This window comes from Mus caroli, unplaced genomic scaffold (assembly GCF_978045245.1).
Source record: "Mus caroli unplaced genomic scaffold, Mus_caroli_1 scaffold_10, whole genome shotgun sequence".
Classification (NCBI taxonomy): domain Eukaryota; kingdom Metazoa; phylum Chordata; class Mammalia; order Rodentia; family Muridae; genus Mus; species Mus caroli.
The window spans coordinates 835823-858115 of record NW_028227265.1 but is presented as its reverse complement, the minus strand read 5'-3'; the positions used below and the strand labels follow the sequence as shown (position 1 = coordinate 858115).

The window sequence follows — 22293 nt, the reverse complement described above, 5'->3', positions numbered from 1 at the left end:
ACCCTCACAAATCCCTCCCCCATTAACCCCCTCTCCTTCTCCTCATAGAAATAGAAGCTCCCCCCTTGGGTACTAGTCCTTCCTTGGACACCAAGTCACACCATGACTAAGAGCATCCTCTCCTATTGAGGTCCAATCAGGCAGTCCAGCTAGTGGAAGAGGAGCCAAAGGCAGGCAGACAAAGATAGCCTCCCTGCCTCCCTGCCTAATTGTTAGGGTACCCACATGAAGACTAAGCTGCACATTTGCTTCAAATATGTAGGGGGCATAGGTCCAGCATCTGTATACTCTTTGGTTGGTGGTTCAGGCTCTGTGAGCCCCCATGGTCCCAAGTTAGTTGACTCTGTAGGTCCTCTTTTGGTATCCCTGACGCCTCAGGCTCCCTCAATCACATCCCCAACTCTTCCACAAGACTCCCAGAGCTCTGCCTGATGTTTGACTATGGTTCTCTGCATCTGTTTCCATCTGCTGCTGGATAGAAGCCTCTCAGGAGACAGCTCTGTTAGGTTCCTGTTTGAAAGCATAGCAGAGTATCATTTATAGTGTCAGGGGTTGGCTGTCTCCCATGGGTTGGGTCGCAAGTTGAGCCAGTCATTGGTTGGCCATTCCCTCAATCTCTGCTCCATCTTTATCCCTATGTATCTTGTAGGCACGACACATTTTGGGTTGAAGGTTCTGTGGGTAAGTTGATCTCCCCCTCCCTCTACTGGAAGTCCTACCTGGCTACAGGAAGTAGCTATGTCAGTCTCCATATCCTCTGCTACTAGGAATCTCAGCTAGGGTCACCCCCATAGACTCCTGGTCCGTCTGCCTCCACCTCTAGTGTGCAGGGATTACCGGTGGTGTGCCCCACCTCATCAGACTACAAAATGCTGGCATGAGACCTATGTGGGGAGACCATGCTGCATAAGCACTCTGTCAACCATACCACATCCCTCCACTTCAAATAGCATTTTTGTCAACCTTAGCCCACATGGGAAAGTTAATAATAACTGTGCTGACATTCATAATCTTGTTTTGAAATATCCCCATTCAGGAAAACATAATTACAAATACCATGTTCTAGCAATCCCACGTTGCATATTGTGTCAGACTTAGTAATGAACTCTGCAAGTGCTCTCTCTCTCTCTCTCTCTCTCTCTCTCTCTCTCTCTCTCTCCCCTCACCCCATGTGTGTGTGTGTGTGTGTGTGAGAGAGAGAGAGAGAGAGAATCTGAGGTATACATAAAGTTGTGTGTCTTTCTCATTCACTTTCCACCTTATGTTTTGAGACATAATCTCTCAGTGAATCTAGACTAGAGCTTATGTGCTAGCTAGACTAGTTAGCAAGCCCCAGGGAACTGGCTCCCAGTGTTGAGATCACAGATCCAGTTGCCTTTTACTTGGGTGCTAAGAGGATCAAATGCAGATCTTAATACTTCCTTAACCATCTCCCCAGGCCATGAGTGAACTCTATAGTTTGCCACATTAAATTTAAGATTTGTCTTTAGCCTTTCATATTTTGTCTGCAGATTTTAAGTGTATGGAGGCTCTGGGCATGGAATCTGGAGAGATCCATTCTGATCAGATCACTGCATCTTCACAGTATGGTACCAACTGGTCTGTAGAGCGCTCCCGCCTGAACTACCCTGAAAATGGGTGGACTCCAGGAGAAGACTCCTACAAGGAGTGGATCCAGGTAGGTGGCACAAGGCTGGACACAGTTGAAACATATGAGGCACCTGAAAAGGCTGTCAAATAGAAATGGGTGCTATGTCAAACACCCACATGTGAGGAGGGGAAAGAGCCCTGAACAGAATTCAGCTGATGCAAAATGATTACACTCACATAAAGGGAAGCAGAGGTGACTCAGGTGACCCCCAGAAAACATTCTTTTCTTCTCAAGTCCTGTTTACTGCTCTTTCCAGAGTTTGAATAGATACCCTACTTCCCCTACCAACTACACATTCATGTCCTAGGTTGACACCTTTCTATTCCACTGATGAAATGGAGAAATTCTGTCTATAGTGTTTGTTTGAGATCTTTGTCTACAAGTATAGGGGTTTTTGTTTGTTTGTTTGTCTGTTTGATTGGAGTAGAACATGCAGAATACACATGACTCTGTATAGCTTATTGAGGGCACCTGATAACTTGTATTTATGGACAAGTATGGAATCCACATATGTGCATCTTCATTAATGATTCTGTAGCTACTGCTTTTACTAGGTTCCTAGATCCTTCCTTACTGCAGCCACACACAGCCATTGGTCCTCATCCTCCAGGTCTTCTATTCTCACCATTTTCCAGGAGCCATCCCTGGTACCATTTTGAATACTCACCCTTGTGCAACCTTGACTTCTGGATGTCTCCACCTGTATTGTTTATTTGTCTTCTCATTGCAACAAAATGTCCTACAAAAGCAACTTAAGGGAGAAAGAGTTTACTTTTGCTCATGGCTTCATGAGCAAAAGTACACCATGGAAGAGACGGAGCAAGAGGCAATTAGTCACATTGTATCAGGAAGCAGAGAAATATAAATGCTGGTACTCAGCTCACTTTCTCTTTTTTATGCAGTTCAGGACCTCACACCATGTGGTCCACTTTTAGGGTGTGTCTTCTCACCTCAACCTAATCTATAAAATCCCTCAAAGACATGTCCAAAGATTTGTTTCCTTTGTGATTCTAAATTCCATCACACTGGCAATCATGAGTAACCATCACACCACTACCCAAGGCCCTGTGCTTGGTTTCATGGAGTCTTAATGAAGCATGTGCATGTGAAAATTTTGCTTATATGCCAATCAATTGGTAGAAGAGTAGGCAGAGCCTGTCTTTCATTTATTGCCTGATATATAAAAGTGACTAACTCCCAGGGAGAGTCTCCATGCAAGAAGAAAGTTGAGATGGTTTATCCTCTCTTCATGTCTGTTGAAGTTTCAGTCATTTGAGCACAAATATACGATTCTGTTTTACTTTGCAAAGATCAATATTAGTTTAACATACACTTAAGTGAAAGAGCCCATTACAGGAGAGTGAACTCATGCTAACCTCTGAATGATAACACTGAGCCATGTGGAGAGGGTGGGAAAAGATGAGGTCTCACTCAGGATTGCTGAAGCCTGCTCTAGATGAAGTCAGAGGTGAAGTTAATTTGCTCACGGTAGCTTGTCTTTCCATGTCTCCAAATCCAAAGTAGCTCCCTTTGAGTGACAGACACAGCTCTGAGGGAAGCTTGCATTTTTGCAGTGCTAAGCATGTCTGCATGGTAATGCACTTCTATTCTGGGTAATATAGACGTTACTCAATAACAGAGACCCTGTGGTCCTGTGGGGGTTCTGAAACTGCCAAAGTTGCAGTTCTTCTGCATGAACCAGTTCTTCCTTGGCAGAAATACAGAGACAAAATGGGCATTCCCAAAGCGCTTATCAATGGGATGGGAATCTTATACCATTTTCACTAGGTACAATCTGAGATAGCTGCAGAAGAATGCTCTCCAAACTTTTCTCTTGTGGGATAGTGGAGCCAGGAGAAGCATGGCAATAACACTCCCCAGGATTATTTCTATTTATATTCTTCCACCACTGGACTGCCTGAGTGCAGGGGGTTAGAACTTTACATGCCGGGCTGAACAAGGAGTGGCTGTTATCTGAAAGGTAGAAGAGGAAAGACAATTACTGAAGCTGTTGAAGTTTCTGTACAAGCAGTTTATGTCTCCATGCCATAGCTTTGCCACATAGCCACGTTTGGCCTACCTCTCCATAGGGAAAGGGACATACTATATTCAGTGAATGTACTAATAAGAGTGGCATCTGTCATAAGCTCCTTCCCATTGTTGCTTGCCTCTGAAGTGACCTGGCCACTTAACAGCTTTTGGACACTTCTTTTTGAGGTAGACTCTCACATAGATCAAGATGCCCTTCAACTCCCTAAATACTTGAGAATGACCTTGAACTTCTGAACCACTTGCTGCCCCCTCCAGAGTGCTGGAATTACAGATATGGATCAAAACACCTGGCTTTATGTGGTGCTGGAGATGGAAACTCAAGGCTTCCACCCTTTCAATTAGCTACATCCCCAGTTCCAACAGGGCACAGATTTGATCCAATCCCATAATCCTGGAAAGAACCGAATCTCCTTCATTCTAAAAGCAGAGACACTGAGGCTGAGGAAAATCAGCAAGTAGTCAAGGCCGCAGGTGGGACCCTGAATTTGGAAGCAAAGCATGCAGGGCTTCCAGAGCTACCGGCTTCTTAACACCACCAAGTGTGGTGACTTTGTCATTCATTCTGCTTCACATACCCAGTCACTCTCAGGAGCACCAGACTCTGTCCTCCTCTCCTCTCTCAGTGAAGATGTTCCTGTTAGCTGTGTGTAGAGACTTTGCCCCTCAATGGCTATGAAAGGTGACCAACATGAAAGCTGAGCTTCTCCCTCACATTGAGGTAAAATGGTCTTCCTTTTCCCTTGGCCCTCACAGCTCATTTACACACTTATGTCTGTGTTCACAGCAGGAGCAGTTATCATCCACCCCTCACCTAATTATGAATAATTTCATGTGCTTCCAGCTTTTCTGAAGCTTCTTGGAAGTGTTTGGCTGGTTGTTTTCATCAGATAGATGTTTTATAAATTAACCAACAAGTACAGCGTAATTCAGATGAAGGGCCGAGGCAGGCGCTGCTAATCATGCAGCATAGCACGTACGGCAGTACACACGTACACTTCTATTTTTATGCACATGATTATGCAGATGACATTTGTCTTGATTTTCAGCTTTATCCCATTTTGCATGAAATATGCCCCCACAAAACACGTTGCTGTAGCAACAACTAGAACAAATACTTGCATGTGTTAAGTTAATAAAGCAACATTGGAAACTGACTTTCCTTAAAGACAGGAACAGCCTTCAGTTCCCATTGTTTTCTCTAGGAAATTACCAAGTAACATTTTTTTAAAAACCAACAATACATCGTTAGCCATGGATATGAACGTCCACACTGGCACTTCCTGTGAGATCCGTTGTCTGCAGGAAGCTTCAAAACAAGAGAAGGAGCCGCCTGGTAAGACGGAACATGTAGGGAAGTCCCGACTGGAAGGTTCTCCAATGGCCACACCCTGCTCAAGGCCACTTCACAAAAAAACCTTTTGTCAGTGAACACAGTTGAGCACACTATAAGAGTTGCCCACTGTTCCCCCCAGAATACTCCATTCTATGGTCTGTATTCTAAGGTAATTATTAACCATAATCTTTCTTTTTCACTGTATCTGTGGTGCAAATAAAATCCTTATTTTTGTATACATCATTAAAGTCTAACCTTAGACTTATGGAAATGAGGTCCTTTCCTTACAAAACAGTGATGTGTCATTTAGTCACTGAAGCACCTCCAGCCATAGCACTAAGAATCTCAGAGAAACACAGGCTGTGTTTTTCTTTTCTTCCACAAAAGTGCATATCATGTATTTGTTCAAGAAACATGGTCTCATAGATACTAACTATAGTCATTCACACACAAAGCAGAATTTAATTTGTTAATTATTCCAATGTTTTATTAATGATGGTGTTCCCCACACTGTAAACAGATTTATCCTTCCAGCTTTAATTAAAGCTCTTGGGAGCATTTTCCTCAAAACAACTGTGACTTTCCCTGATTAAAATGCCAGGAGATTAAAAAAAAAAAAAGCTACAGCAAGAGACACAAGAATGGGTGGGAGATGAAACTCTGCTGATCCCAGATAAATAAAAATGGCAGCAGGGAATAATCGATTATGACCACTGCCACCCCCAACCCCCAGTGATTTCAGAAAAAGAATTATTTGATAATTCAACTCAGTCTGAAACTTCATTCTTCTCTAAATGGGAAAGCATTGTCTTTTGTAGAAAAAGAAATTTTGTAACACCTTATTTATGGCTCTGAGTGCTCCAAAGGAACAGAAAGCAGTTGGCTTCATAGCCACATTCTGTTTGTTTGGTACGTTAGCCCTGGTGTGGATTATTCACACCTGAACAAGCCTCTAGGAAGACAGTAGTCAGTTATAATTTGCTGGCATTGGAATCTGAGGGAACTTGAAGCATGGGACAAGGACTGGGCAGATAGCGATGCAAGCATGAGGCCTTGAGTTGCCCCGATCCTATGTTTAAAAAGCCTTCTATAATGGAAGTTGTCTACAATCCCAGCACTGGTGAGGGGGAAATAGGAGGACCCCTGGGGCTTGCTGCTATCCCTGTCTAGCCCATTTGGAGAACTCCAGGCAAATGAGAGACTCTGTCTCAAAAAACAAGGTAGACAGACTCATGCTTCATATCTGACTTCTGCACACACACCATATACACACAAGCATTGAATTGTCTTTAAGAGAAGACAAAACCAGTTGGACTTCTTTCAAGGACCAAACGAAATAAATGTCTCATTCTTCAATCAATATTAATATATATATTTAATCATCTTTTAGGTAGGAAAACGTGCTTGCTTATCCAGTTCCAAGAGTTTGATTGGAAGTCCTTGCTTGCAACCTTGAGAGTATTCCCCAAATTGAAAGTTAGAAAGTGATGTGATTTATCATAAAGATGTAGACAGCTATTTATGTTAACAAATTTTAGACAGTGTTTTCTTTCCCTTTGTACTTTCTGGACTGATCCTTTGTTCTCAGTGTTAAGTATGGAACAGGTACCTCATTTGAAATCATTTTCAAGTTTCGAGAAACTGCCAGCATCTTTTGGGTTTACAATCTGTAATGATTTCTTCATGATCTCTTCCATCTGCCAAATTGACTAATCCAGAATGTGTATACAGCAGGGTTATTCTGACTGTAAACACTCTGTGTTTATACACCAAACACTCTAGGGGGTGCATTAACTCATTCAGATCATTAGCAAATTGCTGAAATTACAATAAAATGATACTTTATAAATCTGTAACTAGAGAACTGACAGAAATAGCTCACTAGGTTTCTCAAATGTGGAATGATGCCTGTAAAATATAGTCTTAGCCAAATTAGGAAAGTACAGGTGTTCAGTTCAGTGTGCATTCGTGTGTGTGTGTGTGTGTGTGTGTGTGTGTGTGTGTGTGTGTTACAGCTAATATTAGTACTCTAAATGTTTGCCTGGAAGGTATATAAAATTTACTTTAAAATATTCCTCCAGGTCAATCTTGGCGAGTCCTTTTACTCTGAACCTACAGACTTCTACTTACCAAATAGACCAGTTTTTTGCACAGGTCCAATACTTAGGCTGTGTTCACATCAAAACCCAGGAGTTCATTGTTGCAGAAGCTCCTGTCTCCTGAGCCACATTTCCTAAAATTGTCTTCCAGACTTTAGTCTTTAAGATTGCAGGTCATTTGAAGGTCATAAATAGAGATACATTAAATTCAGAGTTTCGGGGATTTAAGGCGTGGATATGATTGTGGGTAAGCAGAAATTCACGTAACGTAATTGTTTCAATATTTTAACTGACTATTTTGTCCTGTAGAAGTTACAAAGATGGTTTAAATAATTTTGGTTAAGTTGACCACTTAATTCTGTTTTAGAAATCAGACAAATGATTTTGCTAATGGGTATTTCATGTCAGCGCTCCCTGGAGAGCCTGAATAATGTTTGCAAATAATGTTGAAAGGCCCACTGTTGTTCATTTAGAACTGTGCTGAAAGGGTATGCGCAGCTTTGCCTTCTCATTACTGTAATGACAGTGACTTTTTTTGAACCTACATTCACAGTTATATCCTGGAAGAGATTGTTTCTCCTTCCTAGGACACCTCAACTCAAAGTGTAGGACCAAAAGTTGGTGTTAGCATCATTTTCTTTTGTTTGCCCAGGCCCAAAGACCCAGAGATTTGCAAGACCATGCATCAGATGAGAATGTTAACACCCATGTTACTACCCAGCTCTTAGTAAGCTATGTAGAATGTGTATCCATCTGATGTCCTGAAAAACAATAGAGCTTTGAGTTCCAGCGGGCCTCTGCTTAGTTACCGGTTGGAAGGTGATATCTAGTAACTAGAATCATCACTGCAGAAGCTACAATTTTGACACAGGACTGGTGAACAAGATTCTTAGTGTGGGCAGGACTCAAACTGTATAGGATAGGTAGGTTTTGGGCATAGGGACTTCTCTGTGACTTGCAGGTTGATAAACAGTGCTCCTGGGCTATGCCCAAGTGGACCATGTGCCTTTTCACATAATAGTTCTGACTACACAAAGACATTTGTGTAGATGTTTATTCTTTTATGCCCAGCCAAAAAAAGAAAAAGAAAGAAAATGACCATCAAGAGATTGCTCACAGTACCCTGGACTCGGGTGTTAAATCATAAGATGGATGAGGCTTCGGAATGGCAAATGATTTGCTACTAGGGTTTGAGTGTGTGTGTGTGTGTGTGTGTTAAGCTACTTGATGTTCTTTAAACTGGACCCTGGTTCTTTTGTTTTCCAAAAATATAAATATATTTGTTTACCCTATTCAGGAAATTCATATCACTGATTTCCCTTGTTGTTTATCTTAAGTTTCTCTATTTTTAGTTTTTTTTAAGTGAAGTATTTTTAACTAAATAAATACAGATGTTATTTTAGACCACTACGAAATCACACTCAAAATTCAGAGATAAGAATGAGTCTGGGGAAGAGAAACACAAGATGACATTGTCCGTCATAAGCGACAAGATCTGGGCAAAATGAGAATGAAATTAGCTCTCCTGCACATGTGAAATGTTATACACAGATGTGTTTTAGACCTCCTAAAGCATGTCAATCAAAAGTTTATTATTGTTGTCTTTTAACTTCCAACATATTCCAGAGTGAGGAACAGAGGTTACAACACCCGTCTATTATTTATTAATTTATCTTTTCATGGGAAATAATACTACATTATATCTGTTACCTAAGTGACAGCCCATGAAGTGTTCCTAGTTACCAGCCAGCACCAAATCTGTGGGCCAATGAGAAGGGGTGGCTGATGGTTTCACATCTGTTTTGGGTGAAAAAACTGTTCCTGTCTGCAGTACTGAAAATTTAAAGAACTTCTGTTATTATACAATTGGGAATCCTCCGGGAGTAAAATGTTAATGAAATCCATAATGTGCACAGATTTTATGATAGCAGTTTTAGGAAATTCCTTTGGTGAGGTTTGTTGATTTCTGTCCCAGTGGTAATAATTGTACCTTTTACAGCGTGTGTTAATGTCAGCATTTAGGAGCAACGGCTACATTTATGCCACGTGTAATGTAACACACCCATTCTTAAGCTTTAAATAACTTTCATATTGTACTTTAAAACCCCAGGGCAAAACCAAATATGTTCTTCAGAACAGGGAAGAACCCCTATGTTGAAACTTCTAGCATATCCACAGATACCTTCTCCATTGAAAGAGGTCTGCATCCTGGTACCCAGGCTTAGATATGGATGGAGATGAAACACCTCTTGATTACTTAAAAGCATCACTTAAAAGCTCCACATCAGCATGAGTATTTTGGTCAACATCAAAAGAGTAGTTTGGGTTGCTTGACCTGAAAGGAGACTGATGTTCGAGTGAGTGTATGCATACACAAGTACACTCAACCTCCATGTACAAGCACACTCAAACATATATGTGTGCAAAAAACATGTACATGTGTGAGCATACATAAACACACATGTGCACCCAAATACCTGTGCCTGGAGGCAGGCACACACAAACATACATGCATACATGGGTTATTTCCTTTCTTCACCCTTTCTCTCCCCTCCCTCAGTTATCTAATCTCATTCAACGCTAGGTTCCAATAAAGAGAGAAAAGTACATTAAATTTTAAAATGCTTTGTATATCCCCATAGTAATAAAATGCATTATGCTTTTGTATTTCTAGCAGTTGACGAGAGTGGGCATTTGAGACTAATTTCACACATTATGACTAAGAATAATCACATGTGCACTTGTGCATGTGTCTTGTGCTTTAATTTTTTCACCAGTTCTCTTTGCCTCAAGGGGTTAAAAATGCATTTATGACATTTTTCTAATTGCCTCGTGTCAGGAGAACAAAGCCTTAGTTCCAGCAAAGTTTTATTTTCCTTGCAATTCTTGTGCTTTAAACTTCTGACTACAATTTATGGATCTAGCAAAGAGAATAAACAAGCCCTTTCATTCTTTTAGCAAGCCTGGGAGGGCTATCGATACTGTTCTTCAGGGGGTAGGTGATTGGATAAGACAGCTTCTCTGGGCCTTTTAGGCATTTAAGATTCCATGATTCTATTAAAAATAAATGTACTTGATCGCTAGTGCGCTGAGCTTGCCTGAGATGAAAATATAAGTATGTTGGAGCATAGCTGGAACTCATTTTAAACACTATTGATAATGGCATGAGGCAGCATGCAGCTAATTTTTTTTCCATTAAGAAAGTTTTTTCCCCTTCAGATCAAGTAATTGTTAGGGCTGCTTCGACCACAAAGCTCATCTGTGGAGTTCATGCTGAAACTCTGCTTGTGGTGGGTCTATTTCCCTTGATTTCTTCTGAGCTAGTTTGCAGGAACATACAGACTGTGGGTGACAAAATGAAACCCATACATTTGCCCTTTATGTGTCTCCAATCCTGAAGGAAGTTTCTGTGAGGCCGGGGCTTATCTACCACTATAGTCTGCTTCCACCTTAAAGTTTGACCAACACCCAGCCTCTGTATCTCCTTAAACAAAAATCATGTTTGTTTCTGAGCACACCACCTTCCTGACAAAGGACATCTTGGCTGTCTCTAGACTTGAAGTGTTTACATACTGTGAAAGCAGGTAAATCTCACCTCAGACTAGAGAAAGACCAGACCCAGCTAGGCTCCTGCCTGCAGGAGCAAGGATTTAAGCAAGGCCTTCAGTTTGGGAGGCTCTGGGAATTAAATACCAAGTTTCTACTGGGAAATACTCAGAATAATGAAAAGAAGTGAGGAAATCATAAGAAATGTGAAGTCGTGACGAATCCTTTTGCTATATTAAGAAGTGAATGGAGCTTATAGGAAAAAGAAAAAAATAACTTTTCAAGCTCCTAATTTTAACAAAATAAGTATGCATGTCGTGAGCCAAATTTGGTGGTTATTTCAACATATCCCAGAAAATCCATTCTAATGAAAGATCCAAATTGGAACTCATGCCTCTGTGTGGTGAATCAGTTGCTTTTCTCATCCCTGTGACACAACCTGATGTAAGTAGCTTAAGAGAAGAGACTTTGTTTTGTCTTACAGTTTGGAGGTATAGTTCATCATGATGGGGATGGGATGACAACAAGGGCACGAGTCACATGATTGTTACATTGTATCCACAGTCAGGAAGCAGAGAGATGGTATTGATGCTCAGTTTTCTACTTTTCCTACAGTCCAGAACCCATTTGATGGGATGGTGCCATCCACAGTTAGGACAGGTCCTACTCCCTCATAGACATCCTCAGAGCTTTGTCTCCTAGGTGATCCTATTGTCAAGTTGACAATATTAACCATCATATATGTTAACTTAATTTTTAAAAGTTTTTTTTTTAATCCAGACCAGGTGTTGCTAATCTCAATCAATATTTCATAGTGCAAATTATATTATTCTATAGTTTAGCATGTTTCCAATGATTGCATGCATTTATAATGGCATCATTATTTATTTGGAAGGCACCCATACCATAGTAAAAATATTTATTTATTTATTTAGCAGTTATCTAATACACTTGTACACATGTAAAATATGCATACACATATGTGTATATGACAGAAGAGGAGGAAGGCAGACAATATTTTGTGTGTGTTTAGTATGTTTTCTCTAAGATCAACTGGCTATTAAGTAGACAAATCTCATTTAGTGCAATACCCATGAAAATCATTTTTCAAGACTTCTGCCTGAATGTTCAATGTCTGGTAGGGAGTTTGAGACACTAATGCATGCTTCCACCTGGAAATTCAGCTGCACTTCTCAACTCCGCAGCACAGTAGCCTAGCTCTCTTAGAGGGAAACACCGCTGCTTTCTAGAATAGTTTACATAAAAATCTGGTTTCTAAGTCACTTCCTACTAAATGTCTAGATTTGGGATATTTGTGTTTCTCATTTTAGATTCATCTCAATTAAAGTCTTTTATCAAACACAAATCGTACAGATTAAGAATCATCGTTTCATTTCTTTTTAATTTCTGGCATTTTAATTAAGACCATGTGAAGTGATGTGCTATAATTCCTTAACTTTGCATCTCAGAGTATAACTACCATGTAATTGAATTCTTCCTGATCAGAAAACCTGCTAGGTCCTGGGGGAACAGGGAAGCTCTTTGAAGCATTCCAAAGCATTTTAGCTCCTCGGTGTCTCTGCCAAGAAGTGCCTTCTCCACTCCTCCTTATGTGTTGACATTCATTGCAGCCTGGCTACCTGCATCAGGCAAGTGACCTCTTATCATTGCCAAGCATATGGTTGAAGTGTCCAACCATAACTCAGCCAGAAAACTGCTTTCCACACAAGCCTGGGGAACTAAGTTTGGTTCCCAGGACACACAGAAAAAGTCAGAGTGACAGTGTACTTAGAATCTCCATGATGGGAAGGAGACGGTAGGAAGGTCCCTGGGGGTTTTGACCTGCTAGCCCCGACAAATAGGTGAGAAAGACAATGTCTCAAAACTAAGGTGAAAAAGAGATTGAAGAAGACACATGATATTAACCTCAAACTTCCACACATACATGCAAATGTGTGTGCATGTATGTACACACACACACACACACTCCAGAATGGGTTCAGTGGATGAATGCCAGCCACTATTCTGGTATGTTAGAGTCTCCCAGCTGAGGTAGGAGAGGGGCAAACAGCACAATACTCCTGTGTGATGTCTGTGCTGTGTCCTGTGGTTTAGCAAGTTGTCAGCCAGGCATATTTATTTTTTTACATTATGTGACCCAGGCTCAAATGCTTGAAATTAGCAATCTGGATTTTCCTCGAAACGTGGAAATAATTTGCAGTTGTATGAGCTGATTGCGTTTGGATTGTGAAGGAGGCATGTGGTTCTCATAGCACTGTGTTGCCACTTTGTCCCTTAGCTTCAGAGTGAAGCAGACAATTGAAGCTCTCTGGAATGCGGCTCCTTCCTTGTCTCCATTGCATGCTCCATCCAGGCAGTTCCCAGTGGATGCTCTTTCCCTGCCACAGCCACAGGTTTTGTTCAGCTCAGCCACTTTGAGTTCTAATCATGAGTCTTAGTCATTCTTTGAAAATGTGCTTTTGAAAGCCTTAACCATCCCCTTTATAAATGACTCTCAGGAAAAGGATCAGTATAGGCGATGAATTAGTAAGGTTTCTAACTGAGAAAGGCAGTCACAGCTCATTTATCTGCCCTCAAAATGATCAGGCTGAGGGTGGTGACCCATGCCAGTAGAGCTAGGGCTCTAAGGGAAGAAGCCTCTAATATGAAGACAGGCAGGGCTACTTAGCCAAACCCTGTCTCAGGCTAACAAACAAACAAAACACAGAACGATGGTCTTCCCTCCAGAGACTGCACACAATTTGTGACAGTTGGCACCAAGCAGCCTGATCCTTCTCTTCTGTCTGATCTCTGGGCCACATTCATTCTAACCTCAGGTTCAGTGATCCTGTCAGCTCCTGGAAGGATGTTTTATGCCAAGTGGAGGAGTTTTCTCGACACCTGAATTCACAACCACTCCATCAGCACATGAAACTCTCGTTACCGAGAGAGGCCCACCTACATCAGTGAGAAATACATGGAAAACCGTGTGAAAGGAAGCTGTCAGAGTTTATAGGGCAAATGACTGATGGAGGCCATTACTCCCATCTGTAAGCCTTTAGTTTCCAGAAATTTCCCCCACCCCCCATTTGTTTTTTAAACCAAGATTTTAGGCAAAGGAGAAATTAAAGGCATGATTGACTGTGGAATAGGCAGATGCCAACTATAATTGCTTATCTCTGGTCAGTCATTAGGAATCACCCCAATGTAGCAAAAAGACTCACATGAGCAGAATAGAACAACTACATTGTATTGGGGGAAAAGGGTGGTACATCTGTGCATAGACAGGTATGTGTGCATACATGTAGAGGCCAAATGATAAACTCAGGTGCCATTCCTTAGCAGCTATTCACCTTGTGTTTGAGACAGTGTCTCACAGACCTAGAACTCACCAGATAGGTTAAACAGGCTGACCAGTGAGCTACAGAGATCCTTCCCTGTGCTGAGGTAATAAGTGTGTACCAATTGCAACAGCTCTTTCTGCGGGCTTTGGCAGTCAAACTCATGTCTTTAAGTACTTCACTGACTGAGCCATCCCCCTAGCCCCTGAACAGCATTTTAAACAGAAAGATTCCTTCTCTCTACTTAATATTTTCTTGATTGTTTTAGTTTGAAATCTTTTTAAGCTGCCAAGAAACTAGGAAGAGGTGTGTGTATGTGTGTCTGTGTCTGTGTCTGTGTGTCTGTGTCCTTTGATATACCTTGGAACCAGCTTAGCTCTGTTTTTGCCTGGAGTCTTCCTACTTTCTGTAGCCCTACAATGACACCTAGATTTAAAATTAGGTGAGCCTTATGACTTTTGGTGGTGCAGAGACTTTGATGTTACTTTTGCCAAAGTATAAGAAAGATATGAAGAACTAACTGCTCACATATAAACACCCTAGGCTGCCAGGCTTGTCTTTGCTCCTTAACAAGAATGTGGGCGGCCAGGACCAAGACTTTGAGATTCTGTAGATACAGTAGAAGAGCTATTGCATCACTGCTGCCCATTTAGCCAACTTCCAGGAGAAGAGACACTAAGTTCCTGAGAGGCCATTTGAGAAATGAATAACAAGGACCACTCCATAGCCCAACCAGGAAGACTCAATGGCACTCAAGCTTTAAGTAACAGCCTTTCTAAAGGACCGGAAAGCTTGTGGAGAGTTATAATATTCATAGTGCAAAATATGAGGATAAGAATAATCGCATTCCACCTTACTGTTCATGGCCTAAACACTTTCTTCCTGACTTTAATATCATGCAGTTGTCTTTGGTTTGGAAGAAAGTGGTTTTAGATCTTGCCAACCATTGAATTAGACTTAGAACAGCATTGAATTTAAACACAGGGAAACTGATGCCATCTGCTAAGGATTAGGGGTGTTTAGGAATAGTCAATAAAACTTCAGAAGATTCACTCCTCTGAAATTATAATTTACACACACACGTGCACACACAATACACCAACTACAAAACTAACCTAAGGAAAAATGTCCTCACAGTCTAATGGCCCTGGTGTAGGGGTGTGCATTATATGTCCTCAAATAGTCCCCATAATAACATGAGGCATAACTGAATATTGTCTCTTGAAGAGAGGAAGAAACAAAAGCTTGAGTTGGAATCGGCTAATTGAGTTGCTTAGCCAGGTCGTTCTTTCTTGTCAAAGTTACACAACCACTTCCTAGGTCTCTGCCTTTGGCCACGACATGCCTACCATAACCCCCTGATTTTCCTAAGCCCAGAATCTGCTGAGTAGTTCAGTGCAGCCTGTACACTCTGTACTGAAAATTTTTTTGTTTGTTTACTTGCCTTTTTCCCTCTCTTACTGCAGGACAAAAATCTTGTAACTTTTCTCTTAACCCTCACAACGAATGTGTAGACACACCAAACACTTACTTGCATTGTAAATGAATAATTGCCAGCCACTGCCTTTCCTCCAGGGTAGGATGCCCTGCACAGGTTCAAGCTTCTGTTCACACTCACTCACCTGTCCTTAATGTTTGAGGACCCAATGTGGCATCTGAACAGCAAAGCTGCACACCATCAGTGTAATGTTTTCTCAAAGTGCTTTGTTTCTAGTGTAGACATAAAGCTTCATGCAAGATAGAGGAGTGTTGCTGGCTCAAAAGTGGAATCTCAGGGAGTGCATCTCTCCTTCCTGGGAATGCCTGGTGTCCCAGAGGCAGAGAAAACAATTCAGCCATACAGTGATGCTAAGCTTGGAGTTAAACCACAGTGAGGATTCCTTGTCTCTGTAACTATCATCTGCTTCATGTCTAGATTCCTGCGTTTCACAAAGGCCCACAAAAGAGTGTGGGGTCCATGTGATGTGTAGTGATGTATTTATGTAGTATATGCTTGTCTCTGTGGTATATGTATGTATATACATAGTATATCTCTCTCTCTCCCTCTCTCCCTCTCCCTCTCCCTCTCCCTCTCCCTCTCCCTCTCTCTCTCTCTCTCTCTCTCTCTCTCTCTCTCTCTCTCTCTCTCTGCCCCCCCCGTGTGTGTATAGGGTATGTGTGTGGTATGGTGTGGTGTGGTTATGTGTGGTATGTGTCTGGTGTGTTTCTTAATGTGTAATGTGGTATGTGTATGTGGTATGTGTGGGTGAGTATATATGGATTATCTCTTTGTGTGTAGTATATATGGCTTAGAGAAAGGTATGAATTGTGTATATATCTCTGGTGTGTATGTGTGCATGTGTGATCTCTCTCTCTCTTTCTCTGATGTATCAGATGTGTGTAGTGTGGTATTTGTGTGTACCTATGTGTGGTATGTCTGACTATGTGTCTATGTGTATGGTGCATGCTTCATTATGTGGTGTGTGTATGTGTCTACATACCTATGTGTGTGGTATGTGTGATATCTATGTCTGTGTGTGTGAATTCATATGTTTGATTGTATGGTGTGTGTGTGTGTGTGTGTGTGTGTGTGTGTGTGTGTGTTTGTGTGTTGGAGTCTGAAGACACCCTTGTTCTCTAAGTAAAGTCTGCCAAAAGATAAAAAGACAGAAGAGCAATATTAATTTCTGGTAGGCAACTGGGTAAGATTTTGCTATTCCTTTTGCCTCTTTCTCATGAGCCTTGACAAAGAACCAAGTGGAACTGCTTGCTAGTCAAAGACTAACTCACAATTAAATTTTTTGTTTTTAAGTTGGTTGCTACTGGTTTGTGGGTTAACACTAGAAGAGTGTCAGGAATCAGATTCAGCTGCAACCGGAACTTGGTTTTCTCTTAACTATGGTCAGAAGGATTCATTCAAGTGTCTAAGATGACCAGAAAACGTTGGATCTTTGTCTTGAACTTTAAAAAAAAAAAATCCATAACTATCAGCTTATTCTTCTACCATATAATAATATTCAAATTAAACTCTTCCAGTAGCCTTGTGTGCAGTTTAAAGTAATCAACAAGGTAGTCACAGATGGCCTCATATTTCCCATAACTGCACAAAATACTTAATTTCCAAAAAAAAAAAAGCTGTTGGATCATATTTTTGCTGCCACCAAACTTGAAGACCAGCATGGGGTGCCTTGAGCCACACAGGGTGACTCTGGACAAGGGAATATGTCAGTTTGTTTCTCAGTTTATTTATCCATAAAACTTTCCTTGTTTGATAGGTAGTTTGAAGGAGGTAACACATTTAAGTTTTGCCCTTAAATTAGATACCCTAAACACAGAGGCTGCATTGCAGCTTTTCTATTAAAAAGAACAATTTTAGTTATCAGCATTTTTCTAAATAAGACAATAATCATGACAAAATAATATAGATAGAGAATTATGTTATTAACCATCAGAGGATTATGTTATTAACCTTAGGTGGTTGTGTTCTGATTAGCATCTATAAAAAAACCAGAGATCCTGAGTTTCAAGCAGACAATGGTCAGATGCTGTGAATCAGCCCACTCAGCCTAGAATAGCTGAGGTCTACATGCCTGGCTAGGTCAGAAAACATGTGTTTTATCTAAGGAAATGAGACAATTACTTAAAAATATTTTCTTTAGCTTTAGTATCAACTGATGAATTAAACAGCCTTGAGTCATCAGAGATGTTCTGAAGAAAACCTGCCATGTCTTCCCCTCACAAGCAGACTTTCCGGTTTTTAATCAGACCTCAGTTCTTTGTCCTTTATTTTCTCAGGCTGTTGTGCTGGCCTGCCAGGGGAGCATTAAAAGCTGATAAATGCTCCCTTGCCAATGCTCACTCACGGGGCCGTATTTTATTGAGCAAGGCAGATTTTCATTTTGGAAATGAGGTTTTCCACATTACATTACCAATGGCCGGTTGTGCGCAGTCATGGCAAGCAGCGGCAAGCATTTCATGGCTCAAAGGCTACGAGCTGTGTGATTTACTATACAATGCTGAGAAATGCTGCTTTGTCGTCCAGTGATCCTCAGTAAAACGTGGGCCTCTCCTTGCCTCTCTGTATCTGGGGAATGTGTTTCCTGTTATTGTGAAGACAATGCCTTTGGCCGTAAAGTGTTTATTCTTGTAGATACCTGAACAGAAAGAGCAAGAAAGGAGTCAGGGGACCCCTGCCTTCCAGGATCCCCAGCAATAGGACCAACGGTGCTCCTTATCTCACACCTAAAAGGAAAAGCTAGTGATTTCTTTGTTTCTGCCTGATAGCTCTTTGTTCAAAAATAAGATCTAGACTCTTTGAATTTTATATCAATGTTGGAAACTGTCTTATTGAGTCACTTATGTTCACTGAGCTATGAAAACTGGCTCAGGAAGCAGCCACTAGAACTCCAAAGTCTGATGGACTTCTGAAGATAGTGTACATACCACTGGATACTTTCCAGATGTTGATGTGTGTCATACCCCCAGTGGGAAGTGCTCAACGAGCTGAGAAAACCATTTGATGTTCAATGGCACATGTGCCTACCCCCACTCCATATCCCTCCCCACCATCCCTCATCACAGAATTCCTCCAAATTCAGACCTGAAAACACATCCATCTTCCAGGCAAGAATATGACAGCTAGAAAGTAAAGATATACTCTAAAACTCCAAAAGTTAAGAATATTCTACCAACTCAGAAAGTAAGGACTCTCAAATAATCAGAAGAGAGTGAGAGAAGAGAAGCTGCCTGGGTTTGGGGAGCATATTACCTGATCATAGTGCCTGTGAGCAGGAATATCTGTGGGGAAAGAGAGCAACATGCAGGAAAGGAACCCTTCATAACACAGAGGGGTGCACTGTGGAGAACTTCCCTGAACAGTGCTAGCTTCTCTACTATTCCTGCTGTTTGTCTTTTGTACCATTCCTGTGTCCTGGGATAGAAGGTGGGTGAAAGCAAAGCAAAGTCCAGACATGGACGAGGATGGATCTGGAGATTCTACATTATCTCCACAGCTGCTGACCACTGCCTTCCGATTAGTGTCCGATCAGAGTCCACGCATTTAAGACCAACAGTGTCTGCTAGTGTGATCTGCATAGCTGGCTATTTGGTGCTGACTGTTTCATCTTTACAGATCTTCATGGTCAATTCTGCTCTTCCTGTGTGCCCCACCCCCTTCCTCTTCCTGTCTACTTGCAGAATCCTACTATAGAATCTTTGCTACACACTTGGACATCACAGTCAGCTGTGAAATGTCTCCCCCCCCCTACCCACCCTTCCCAGTCCTCGGATAAAGTTTGCATCTTTTCTTTCCTGTTTCATACTGTGTATGTCAGCCCTTCCTAAGGTCACACATTTGAAGTTGCCACAGTTTTGCTATCTGTCCAAGTCTACTGAACACACCTCTCTAGAGTCAATGATTATTACATTAAGTCTAATACCGGAGGGCTCAAAAGTAGCAGGACATAAATCCATCAGTATGGGGTGATACCCTTAAAAATGGTGATGAAGTTAGGTGTGGTGGTACATACCTGTCATCTCAGCACTTAGAAGGCTAAGGCAAGAGAAGCCTGAGAGTTCCAGACCAGTTTTGACTAGTGGGTTCTAGATCAGCCTAAACTTCACAGAACCTGTGAAGAAAGAAAGAAAGAAGAAAGAAAGAAAGAAAGAAAGAAAGAAAGAAAGAAAGAAAGAAAGAAAGAGGAAGAAAGATATTGTCTAGGAGATATATTCATAAAACAGAATGAAATGACAGGATTGGATTACCTTATTTTTATAACTACAAGTATATATATATATATATATATATATATATATATATATACACATACATGTATTTTCATAGGAAAAAGACTCTGAAAGAGTGGAATGTGTTGTCCCATTAGTAATATCTTATAGAAGTGTTGTTACTTCTTGAATCTACTACTGTTTATGAAATCTTCACTAAGAATTTATTAACTATACAGAAAGAGAAATATCTTTTCCTAGAGAAATCATGAATGACTAAATGAAACTAAAAGAAGAACACAATGACGAACACAATGAGCTGTGTGATGAGCTTACCAGAGAGAATAATTGCCCTGCTTATCCACCAGGCTGAGAAGAGGGCATGGTCACTCCTGTTTAGAAGGAGGAGGGGAGAATAGAAGGGAAGGAAGTGGGGAAAGAAAGGAAGAAGTGTAGGGAGGGAGGCAGAAAGAGGGAGACACAGAGTTGTTTTTATTTTCTTTTATGACACAAGAATTTTTACATGTCAAGATATGCAATCAAAATATCTTCTGTTAGAAACTACAATTATTCTAATTAAGTTATAAGTATTTTGATGTAATTAAATAATACACATGAAAGCAGATTGGGGCCATTGTCATAATTAGCAGAATTCCCCTAGGCACTTGGAGAGAAAGAGCTGGTGGGCAGATATGCCCAGCATTAATGCTGAGTCCACAGCTTGAGGGAGACCGTGATTATCAGAGATCTCATCCTCTCTTGGTCTCAGTGGTCTAGGCCTAGACTCTGTGAGGTTGTCGTCCATCTTTAGTAAAACCAGTGGCAGTAATGTTAGGAAGAAAAATGAAACAGAATTTCAAATATCCCAGGGTGGTAAATAAGAGGAGCCACAGAATTTAAACCCAGCAGGAAACTCTATGCAATTACAGGGGAAGTCGCTGGTATGTTTCATCGCTGTTGAGAAAGAAAATACCATTTCCTTCTCATGTGATTCATGCTTGTGTTCTAAGGACATTTTCCTACTGAGGAATTGCTTGTCTTTGCCCCAGGCTCCTTCTTCAAAGTCATCTGATTCCCTAGTACCTGGGAATCTTCTGAGTGACCATTTCTTTTCTACCTAGTAACTAGCTCTCCCTTAGAACTTTATAAATATCAGGGCTGGGGACATGTCTGACTGGAACAGTTTTGTCTAGCATTCAGAAAGCCCTGGGTTCCATCCCCAGAACCCCATAAAACAGGTACAGGTTCGGTGGCACACGCTTATGGTCTTAGCACTGGGAAGGTAGAAGCAAAAGAATCAAAAGCTACACGATGAGTTTAAAGGAAGCCAGGCTCCGAGAGACACTGCATCTGTCTGTCTATCTGAAAGCATATCCAGGGAATAGATTTCTAAGATTATTTCAAATCAACTCAAGCTGCAATTGGACACTTGAGAGTTTAATCATTCCCAGACTGAAGAGCCTCTTGTGTGACATGGAGAGCAGAGCCATGCCTCTCTCCCTTGGATGTCCAGATTCTAAGGACCATTCAGCTTGCAAGTGGACGTGCATAACTCGATTAACTCAGGGGATGGTCAGTAAAGCCTCGGTGTTCTGAGAGCATTTCGAAACTCTTGAAGTCTCTGTGTCTGAGTTAGTATCATTTTTTTTTTCTCTCTTCATCTGAAATTCAGTTCAATTTGCTATCTTTTGTTTTACTTGCCAAATATTACAAGCATTGGCAGTCTTGCTTTTGGAAACCTGTGCCCATAGGGGATAAGAAGAATGGAGTATTCACTAGAAGCTCCCTGCTTCCCTTCTGAAAAGAATTACTAATGCCAGCTATCAAGATAGGCATTGGAATTGTTTTAAATGTGTTGAGTAAACATTTATTTGTTAAATTGAAAGTTGAAATGGCCACCATTGTTAATCTATAGTATTAATTCCTATTAAATTTTTGTTCTGTGGGGGGTGGGGCACAGCTTATTTGGTAGAATGTTTGCTTAGCATGCACAGAGCCCTCGATTCCATCCATAACAAATCCAGGGTGTGGTACTGCATGCCTATAAGCCCAGTGCTAGTTAGGTAGAGGCAGGGAGATCAGAAGTTCAGGGTGAGATTTGACTAAATAGAAAGTTGCAGTCAAGCTGAGAGGCAGGAGGAAGTAGATCTCTGTGGACACAAATTCTACATAGCAAGCTTCAGATGAAAGCTTAGGAGCATTGGCTCTATGTTTTAAACCAAGGAAAGTCAGTCACATTGTGAGACCCTCCCAGGGGGAAGCAGGGTCCTAGGACTAAGGAACTTCACCCTCCCTTCAGAGTACTGCTTTTCCTGTACCTCTGTGTTTTAAGTCCTCCCAGGGCTGCCAGGATAAAGCTGCTCCCGACAGTCCAGAGGAGGTAGCCTTCCAGGCAGGCTACCAAAGTTACATTCTGCAGCAGCCCTGAGTGCCTAGCCACTGCAGGGTTAATTGAAAGAATGTTTTCTGAAAATTGGGCTGTCAAGTCACAGGATCATGAAGCTGAGTGGGGATGGGGATTTGCTCCAACCTCGTTGTTTGTTTGTTTATTCTTTTTTGAAGAAACTT

General features: G+C 41.3%; 1 protein-coding gene across 6 annotated transcripts in view; it reads left to right on the top strand.

The window, feature by feature from the left end:
- Nrp1 (neuropilin 1) overlaps positions 1–22293 on the top strand; it is a 146724-nt gene that overhangs the window by 73752 nt on the left and 50679 nt on the right. For all 6 annotated transcript variants that reach the window (XM_021169251.3, XM_021169250.3, XM_021169249.3 and 3 more), the window contains one exon: positions 1512–1678. In XM_021169251.3, the coding sequence (XP_021024910.1) occupies positions 1512–1678 (167 nt within the window). The remainder of the gene's footprint in view (positions 1–1511; positions 1679–22293) is intronic.